Raw genomic sequence first — 9,918 nt, forward strand, 5'->3', positions numbered from 1 at the left:
TTTTAGTGAGATGTAATATCGTGAGGTTATTCCCCATCTATTTCAGGCGCACGTCTCCAGCCAAACTTCTCTACATGATGACGTAATCAACTAGCGCCACTTGTAGCAGCTATCCAAAGATGAGCTAGTTTGCTTTTTACAACACATCGACTGGAGTCGAAAGACACGACGTGATTATTTGTAACTGTCTAACAGCTACAACATTGCCGAACTAGTTAATTGTGTGTGGCTGGTGTTGTTGCCGAATATAAAGACAAGACTCATTTGCTGTGTCGTTTTTTTTCTTCTTACGGGTAAGCCAACTTTGCCAAGTAACAGTAACCAGCTAATTTAGCGATCTAGCTATAGTACTCGTTTAGCTAGTTAACGTTAGTTAATTTTCAAACTCATTTTTACCTGTAATTAAATCACATGGGTCTTTGTTAGCCGCTAGCTAGCAATGCTAATTTACGGTTAAAGTAGACTTACAGATGGGAGCTGGCGGGTGTTGCTAGTCTAGACATCGTTATTTTCTATTTGAAGCCGCTAAACCAGACATACCACTTGCCATGCAGTGGCATGCTTGCCTGGTTATCATTTTAACTGCATCATTGTGATCATCTAGCCAATTGGCTTGCTACCATGTTTAATGACATATTTGTTAGCAATAGAACCACAGTAGCTCTCAAACTCTAGGCAGCATTCTGCGTTCTTCTACAGTTCTCAGCGATTAGCTTCGCCCACGAATGGATAATAATGTGAAGTACAGTCTCGATGCTGTGTTTTAACGTTTAGAAACGTCAATAGTCATGGCTTTCATCACCGATAAGGAATCCTTCAAATAAAACGGATACAATTTCTGTAACAGTAATGCACAGATCCATACAGCTGTAGGGTGGACTTCCTGAGTTACGTTTACACACAAGTGTTCAGAGTAGGCTAATTAGCACAGGTGATGTGATGTGATGTCTTCTGTCTGTTTTCTGTATATAAGGTCTGTAACATGGACATATGGCCTTGTGGGAACTCTAACCCTATCAAGGTGTGTATCAATTTAACTATTTTTCCTTCATGATTTCTCGCTGATATGAAAGATAAGGTCCTTTAAATGCTTCCAATACCGTAGCGCAAGCGACGTGCGTTAATGTTCAGATTGTGAGCGTCGGGACTCTTTAAACTGCCCCATACAGATGACGTCTTTTCCCAGTAAAATACTACTTGAGTTAAAAGTATTTGGTTTTAAATATACTTAAGTATCAAAAGTAAACATCTTCAAACATTCCTTTTGGTAAGTAAACCAGACAGCACCATTATTTTTAAAATCTAAATAGTACAGTACCCCCCAAAAAACGACTTAAAACTTCTCTAGGGTATGATGCAATAGTCCAGACGGGAGAGGACAAGTGCCTGGATTAAGACCTGCACCACTTCTTGTGTGAGGTAGGGTCGTACTCTACAGATGTTGTAGAGCATGAACCTGCAGGAGGGAGTCACTGCTTTGATGCTGGCAGAGAACGACAGGGTGTTGTCCAAGGTCACGCCAAGGTTCTTTGCACTCTGGGAGGGCAACACTGTGGAGTTGTCAACTGTGATGGATAGGTCTTTGAGTGGGCAGGTGTTGGGGGCTGACAGGGCTGACATCCAGGTTGAGATATATACCAGGCATGCAGAAGACACGTGTTGCACCTGGGTGTCAGAAAGGGGGCGGGGGGAGAAAAGTAGTCAACCCTATTGAACATTTATGGGAGATTCTGAAGCAGTGTCTCATCCCTCAAACAAAGTTCTGGACACTTGTAGAATCTATGCCAAGGTGCATTGAAGCTGTTCTGCAGGCAACACGCTATGCTAGTGTTTCTTTTATTTTGGCAGTTACCTGTATATGTCCAATAATAATTGCAAACACATCTCTAGTATTTTATATTTTCATTACATGCCACTTTCATGGATGACCAGATATTCCAAAATGGAATCCTATCCTGCTGTTGTATTTATAGTCATTCAAGGCCTGTCAAGCCATCCACGCCCAGCAGTGCAACGTTTCTCCTTAGACTGTCATGGTTGGGCCGACAGTTGCTTATAATAATCTTCAAACTTTGTCATTATCAAGCTATGAGCAGGCTAGTGAGGCCAAAGATGGTGAATAAATTAAGATGTCCCACTCTGAACCTTTTACAGTTGGAAAGAAAATGTTGCAGTTCCTGTCTGCTTAAGTGGCTCTCCCATATGCACCAATGCAATAACAGCTGGTTCTGATCTGCTTAGTTCATTGACTGTATATGAACCAGAAAAGAAAGCACGTGAGATGTCTCGCTTCCTCTTCTGTCTCTGGTGAGACCACTGAACTCGCCTCTGCTTCGTACAGCCTCACCTTGGGGTCAAAGGTCATGAACCCCGTGGTACTTTCGGTTATATTCTAGAACTGGTGTGACCGTGTTCTGCAACCCAAGATGGGTGTCGTGAAATGTCATGCAGCAGCGGAAGAGATTTAGTAAACAGAAACCGTCTGAGACGGGAGCAGGGAGCAGGCGCTATGCAAGCCTTTTAAAGGCACGAGACTCCATTGCCACATGTTCCGTGGCTAGAGAGCCGGTCAGTGGGATAATGTAACAGGACAGGATGTTTCTAGCAACTGGGACATGGCCTGGTTGGTTTTTCTATTCATAAACTGACTGTGTTTGAACTTGATTTTGTCTATTTTAATTAGACCTAAATTGCCCAATTTAATAAATGTTTTTAATTATGTTTTTTTTTCTCCCCTCATTATTGCAGGCCACATCACCCCTAACCCCCCACACCCTTTTTAATCCAGAATATCAACACAACAAAGATGGAGCTCCATGCCCACTGCCTGAACTGTGTGAACCGGAGGTGTATGATTCGCACAGAGACTGGTATGTCCTGTGATCTCATTGGCTGTCCTCTTGTCTGTGGGGCAGTCTTCCACTCCTGTAAAGAGGAGGAGCATCATTTACTATGCCCGTTTGAAAGAGTGCCATGCCTCAACACTGGATTTGGGTGCCCTTTCACTATCCCCCGGATTAAGATGGCTAAACACCTAGAGACGTGCCCGGCCAGTGTGGTGTGTTGCACCATGGAGTGGAACCGTTGGCCTGTGAGCTATTCAGACAGGAAGTCCTATGAGCATTTGAGCAATGTTGAAGTGGTGGAGCAGCTAGACATGGCCCTGGCTCTGCAAGATCAGAGGATGCTACTGGAGTCTCTTAGAGTCACCACCAACACGTCAAAGAACAGGTCTAGTAAATCGGCTGAGGAAACGTGTTACAAGATCGCTGATGTAATGTCAAGTGTACCAGAGACTGACATTAGTAATGGAACGGTTGAAATGGATGAGGCTGCTGCTTTGACTAATGGAGTGGTTGAAATGGAAGATGATGATGAGTCTTATAGTGAGGTACACAAAATAAAGTTAGCAGCTACCTTGGCCGTCCTCAGAACTGCCAAGGACATAGACTTGATCAGTGTAAATGTTGAGAACGGTGAGAGAGAAGGGGTTCTCCATAGGGGAGAGGACAGCGATAATGATTTGAAGAATGTAGAGATGAAGGCAAGTGACACAGAGTCGGGCTGTGAGCTTGGAGCAGTGGGCGGAGTCGGAGTGGACTGTGGATTTGGAACAGACGGGCAGGGAGATGAGAGCAATTGGATAGAGTCTCCAGAGGAAGTGGAGAAGGACCATGTGATGGGTCTTGCTGAGGTGGGTTGTCCTCCTCTCAGTAATGGTTTCAACCATGCAGGAGACAACCAAAATCGCTTGCGACAGCGTGAGTGGATGGATCTGAGCAGATCTCCACCCAGACGCTCTGAAGTCAACAGGTCTTCAGACTTCAGGCTGGTGATGCCTTATCTCTCCATGCCTAATATAGTAGCACCCCTGGAGACCTCTGGGCCCCACCCTCCACCACTACCCATCCACCTGCCTCTTCCCATGCCTCTCCCTAATCTGGAGCCGTACAACATGCTCCAGCATCTGCCCTTGGAGATAGAAGACAGGTGGCTGGAGAGGAAACTTCAGAACCTTCAGGTGCTCAGAGGGATGAGTGTGTTTACATTTAACGGGCGCAGGGCTCTGATGTCTGACCCCTATCTGTTCAGAGCCAAAATGGAGGACAAGTCAGTGGACACCTCAGACCTGGAGGTAACTGACGATCCATTGGGGCTCCATGGAATCGACCTGATCACGGCAGCACTGCTCTTCTGTCTGGGGGACTCCCCTGGGGGCCGCAGCATCTCAGACAGCAGGTTTGTAGACGGCTACCACGTCGACTTTGGTACCCAGACTTTCTCCTTCCCCTCGGCTATACTGGCCACTAACACCATGGTGGGGGACATCGCCTCAGCGTCGGCCTGTGATCACGCCAGCCCTCAGCTCTCTAACCCCAGCCCCTTCCACTCTCTCCGGCTGGACCTGGTTCTGGAGTGCGTGGCCCGTTACCAGACCAAGCAGCGCACCATGTTCACCTTCGTGTGTGGACAGCTGTTCCGCAGGGACGAGTTCTCTTCGCATTTCAAAAACGTTCACGGGGACATCCACGCCGGCCTGAACGGCTGGCTGGAGCACCGCTGTCCCCTGGCCTACTACGGCTGCACCTACTCCCAGAGACGCTTCTGTCCCTCTGTTCAGGGCTCCAGGATCATCCATGACAGACACCTGGGCTCGTTTGGGGTGCGGCCCGACATGCCTCCCCAGTACGGCGATAAAACCCTCCCCAGGAATGCCTGTCGGTTCGGGTCCACCTGCGACCACCTGAGCTCCTTGCCCTTCGAGCTGCAACAGTATGTGGCCAGTTTCCTGGATGGCTTCAGCCTGTGCCAGTTTTCCAGGGTCTCTCGGACAATGAGGGATGTGTGTGGCAGTTTACTGCAGTCCAGAGGCATGGTGGTGCTGCTCTGGGAGAACACACGAAGGCCTGATGGGTCATCCTCATGGCAGATCCAAAACAAGGTTAGTCACTTACTGTGTATGCATGTGCATTAGCATCTGTATCCAGGCTGTATCGCAACCAGCCGTGATTGGGTGTCCCGTAGGGCAGCACACAATTAGGCCAGTGTCATCAGGTGTAGGCCGTCATTGTAAATAAGAATTTGTTCTTAACTGACTTGCCTAGTTAAATAAATGCTCAATTGAATTTTATCTAGTGTAATTTCCCCATAAATCTATGATCCATGGAATAGTACGATGGTCTGAGATGTGTGGGGATCTCAAGTTAGAATTCACACCTATTTGCTGACCATTGAATGCAGGTTGTCCTGTCTCAACAAAATTGTCAATTAGATTAAAGGCTTGGCATTGCAAAAGGACAAACACAAGCAGGAATACAGTATGACAGATAGTATATCAACGGCTTTATCGTTATTGGATGAGAACTCATTTGTTTATAATATTCTGTTTGTGAACCAGGTGTGGCGATTTAGCACAGCCTTCGGTACAGTGAAGGAGTGGAAGTTTGCCAACATCACCAGTATGGCCGACCATCTGAAGAAGTGCAAGTTTAACACCATCACCTGTCGGGACGAGGCCATCCCTCTGCCCTGTATGTGCTTATCCAGAGAGCTCACCAAAGAGGGACGCTCACTGCGCTCAGTCCTCAAGCCGGTATTATGAGTAACCCTATAAAAGGGTTGGAGTCCATGGGTATTAAAAGTAGTGCACTATGTAAGTGTTAGGGTACTATTATGGACGTTGCTCTCTTCAATCAATTCAGTAAGTTCTTACAGAAGTACTCCCAGGATTCACTGCTCCATGATAAGCAAATACAAAATGCTGCTATCGTTCTCTTCCGGTCTTGACAGGAAAAAAAACTGAATTGTTTTCAACCTATTTGATATGCATACACGCGGAGTGGACAAAACCTGCTCTTTCCATGACCGACTGACCAGGTGAATTCAGGTAAAAGCTATGATCCCTTATTGATGTCACCTGTTAAATCCTCTTCAATCAGTGTAGATGAAGGGGAGGAGACAGGTGAAATAATGATTTTTAATCCTTGAGACATGGATTGTGTATGTGTGTCATTCAGAGGGTGAAAGGGGCAAGACAAAATATTTAAGTGCCTTTGAACGTGGTATGGTAGGTGCCAGACGCACCGGTATGATTGTGTCAAGAACTGCAGCGCTGCTGGGTTTTTCACACTCAACAGTTTCCTGTGTGTATCAATAATGGTCCTCTACCCAAAGGACATCCAGCCGACTTGACACAACTGTGGGGAGCATTGGAGTCGACATTGGCCAGCATCCCTGTGGAACACTTTCAACACGTTGTAGAGTCCATGTCCTGATGAATTGACTGTTCTTGGGGGGCGGCGCAACGCAACTCAATATTATGAAGGTGTTCTTAATGTTTTGTGCACTGTATATATTCTTGTTACCAATGTACTGAATAGATTATTTAACTTTTACATACTCTGTCAATGTGTAAATAAAACATATTTTTGACATTACATTTTCTATTTTTATAAGATAACGAAGTTCGTACTGTGCCGCATTGACAACAAAAGAAAATGGAGCCTTAACTTATGATAAAGACTTGATTTCTGGTCATGAGAGGGATCTGATGGGGATCTTTTAATGAGTAGATTTCCCATTGTCCCCCGGCTAGAGCGATTTACAGTTTTATATACTTGCACAGTTTTTTTTGAGTTTGATGCCATTACTTTTGAGTCAGCGGATCATGATTTACAGTGATTTTTTTTTGAGTTTGCCATTTACTTTTGAGTCAGCGGATCCATTTACTTTTGCCATTTTACTTTTGAGTCAGCGGATCATGCCATTACTTTTGAGTCAGCGGATCATGCCATTTACTTTTGAGTCAGCGGATCATGCCATTTACTTTTGAGTCAACGGATCATGCCATTACTTTTGAGTCAGCGGATCATGCCATTACTTTTGAGTCAGCGGATCATGCCATTTACTTTTGAGTCAGCGGATCATGCCATTTACTTTTGAGTCAGCGGATCATGCCATTTACTTTTGAGTCAACGGATCATACCATTACTTTTGAGTCAGCGGATCATGTTAAGATATTGTCAGTGTAGCTATTTAATGCCGGGATTCAATCCGATCACGCTTGTAGACAACGCAGATTTTAAAGGTAAACTTTGCAGATGTCAGCTCAATTATTTGAAATGACCTTTTAAATGTAGGTCAGAATGAATCGCGGCCTAACTCAACCTCCATCAGTATCAGGCTGGACAACAATGTTGACTGTTTGAGTTAAGGGTGATTGGCTACAGAAAGACAACCAATCTCCTGTTCCTCATTTGAGAACAATGTTACTTCTGTGAAAAACATTTGTGTGAATACTTGTTATAGATCAGTGACTCCTGCAGGTCTGGGAACGTTGGCATAACGTTCTGTTCATTTAGAGTTGATCAGTATGGAAACTGATCATCATTCAATCACGGGCATGTCTATAAGTTATCATATAAAAACACTAATCTTTTTATTTTCCTCTTGGCTCTACGTAGTCACTGTGTTCAGAAGTTGCCTGCTGTGTCTCGGGGTTTGTAAAACATGGTTGCTTTCCAAATGGCACCCTATGAACTATATAGTGTTCTAATTTGACGCTCCGGGGTCAACAGTAGTGCACTGTATAGAGATTAGGGTGCCATTTGGGTAGTTGCCATGAAACTGCGTCAATAGTGCTGGCCATTACTTGTATTGTATTGCCTGATTGACACTATAGGGCCGAGCCAAACCGGACTCTAGTGTGAATCTGGTTTATGTGTAAAAGATGCACTAATCTATCTACCAGTCTTCACATGGAACAGTCACTTTGTTGTCATGGTTATAGAGTGTGGTTAGTTCTAGGACTGATACACCGTTCAGTATTACTGATGTTTTATTACAGTGTTGGTACTGACACATTCAATTCCATGTCCTCAAAAGATCGATAACCTATCCATCATTTGACATGATTTTCTCCGGTTTGAATATGAGTTGAAATTCTGTTTGGGTTTGGAAGTGGAGTGCAATATTTAATGAATCAGTCTTAAAGATGGTGTTAATGAAATTAAGGCCTGGATTCAATCCGATCGCAGTTTGAAGAAAATGTGCCTTTGAAAGACAATCTTCCAGTGTTTACGGAGATCGCATTCACAGTAAACACTGTATCAGTCGGTTCAATTGGAAATGACCTTTAAATGACTCTTTGTCGGCGAAGCACAATCGAATTGAATCCCGCCTTAATTCATGGGTTTAAGGTGGGGTTGTAACGACTTTGGATCTTAAGGGCACAGTTTGCGTCTGTTCTTTTTAAAAGGAAGTACATATTTATTTTACTTCAAGTTCTTCTCTGAATCCCTGTACTGTTTGTTCTTCCCTGAGTGTTTTATTACATTTTGGGGGAAAGACCAGTGCAAACGTTGCATTAGGACGAAACACCCCGGATGAATAGTTTGAAACATTTTGATATGGTGAAATAATCCACGCTTGTTTGGTTTGATACACATTTTGTGCGTGTTTAGTATTCTTCCATTCAACACTTTTTAATGGAGTTGTTTTTTACTATTATTTGGTGTAGTTCAGGATGTTATTAACATGCCACCAATATTACATAGACCACTCAAAGGTAAAGGCCTTCGTGGGTCCACCTGAATACCCGGGACCTGAACTGGTCTAAAATTCAAACTTTTCCCTAGGGTCTGGGTCGGGTCCTGTTCGATTGTCATTGGGTCTCGGGTCAATTTAACTACAGCTGATAGATCCGAATGGACACAACCACGGCTCTGCATAGAAAAAAACATTTCTTAAAAACATATTCTATAACATATTTATTTTATGCTAATAAGGTGAATTTATTGATTTATAGAAGGCCTAGACAACATACAGTATAAAGACCTATTCATTAACCAGACGTGCAACTTGGCTGATCACTTGGGTCCAATCAGGTCTGTTCTAGTATTGGTCTAGGTCTGGTTGTTCTCAGGTCTGATTTTAACCTATTGATCATCCCCACATATCTTGGGCCCAGATCTGTTTGATGCTAAGACAAGTCTGATGGTCGTTGATGACCAATGACTAGGAGTTGGCAAAACAGCACAAACAGATCTGGGACCAGGCTAGACATGTTTCTGCTCGAGTCAGATTTATTACCCCTTTTCTTTCTGCATGTGAGTGAAGAGATTAACCGTCATTCTTAAGAACATGATTTATCCATAAAATGCAGGGTTATTTTTCACACTACAATAACCTTTCTAGCGGTTGTGTGTGTGCCTCTATACAATGGGATTATCTGTATTTGACTACATTTGATGGTAGTATTTGCAACAATGAGATGACAGCTTTAAACGAGAGGCTACATTTTTGTAGTGTTAAATGAACATTTTACAATAAACCGCATTGTAATCTGGCAGTGTAATTTAGTTTAAAACTTTTCTTCAACAATTTGTTATAAAGAGGTGATTATTTATGTATTTCCCAGTTTACTAAACTCTAGTTAAATAACACATTGTTGAAAAAAGGTTTGAGGTTAAATCATACTGCCAGATTACAATGAAGTTTATGGTACATTTTGCACTTTAAGATAGAATCCTTACTTGAAACAATAACAAAGGGTCAAAAACTGAGGGGTGAACTTGGAGAAATGTAACCGCTCAAATTCATAGACAGATCTATGGATGCAAGGACTGCCCATCCATGGTATCAAAATGATAGTTTTAACCAATGTTTTGAGGCTATACAGTGTTTGTTTACATTTACATTGTTTACAAACACTTGAGTAAAACAAGCTTATATTTGGGGTTCTAATGGGGAACGACAGCTGAACTAAGTTCATGAGGCATTTATAAGTTGTATTCTTCAAGAATCAATGGGCATCATTAAAAATTGATGTAGCATCTAAGGATTCTAGCTGTGACGCGTTACTTTTGCTATACGAAAACGTTTTCCCGCGGTGTCTTACTGTTTTACATGTTTTGTTCA

General features: G+C 43.3%; 1 protein-coding gene across 3 annotated transcripts; it reads left to right on the forward strand.

Moving 5' to 3' along the window:
• Positions 1-88: 88 nt before the first annotated feature.
• Positions 89-6,437, forward strand: LOC115138753 (F-box only protein 30-like). Of its 3 annotated transcripts, XR_003864997.2 has the most exons (4): positions 89-293; positions 2,749-4,942; positions 5,399-5,887; positions 6,175-6,437. XR_003864997.2 is itself a non-coding variant. In XM_065025850.1 (3 exons), exons 2-3 carry the CDS (start codon positions 2,807-2,809, stop codon positions 5,600-5,602), a joined length of 2,340 nt encoding a protein of 779 aa, XP_064881922.1. In that variant the 5' UTR covers positions 89-293; positions 2,749-2,806; the 3' UTR covers positions 5,603-6,437. The 3 variants fall into 3 exon arrangements, 2 of the variants coding, with proteins under 2 accessions (XP_064881922.1, XP_029531795.1); XM_065025850.1 differs by having other exon boundaries at positions 5,399-6,437; XM_029675935.2 differs by lacking the exon at positions 89-293 and adding an exon at positions 303-1,021 and having other exon boundaries at positions 5,399-6,437.
• Positions 6,438-9,918: the final 3,481 nt, after the last annotated feature.

This window comes from Oncorhynchus nerka, linkage group LG12 (assembly GCF_034236695.1).
Source record: "Oncorhynchus nerka isolate Pitt River linkage group LG12, Oner_Uvic_2.0, whole genome shotgun sequence".
NCBI classification, from domain to species: domain Eukaryota; kingdom Metazoa; phylum Chordata; class Actinopteri; order Salmoniformes; family Salmonidae; genus Oncorhynchus; species Oncorhynchus nerka.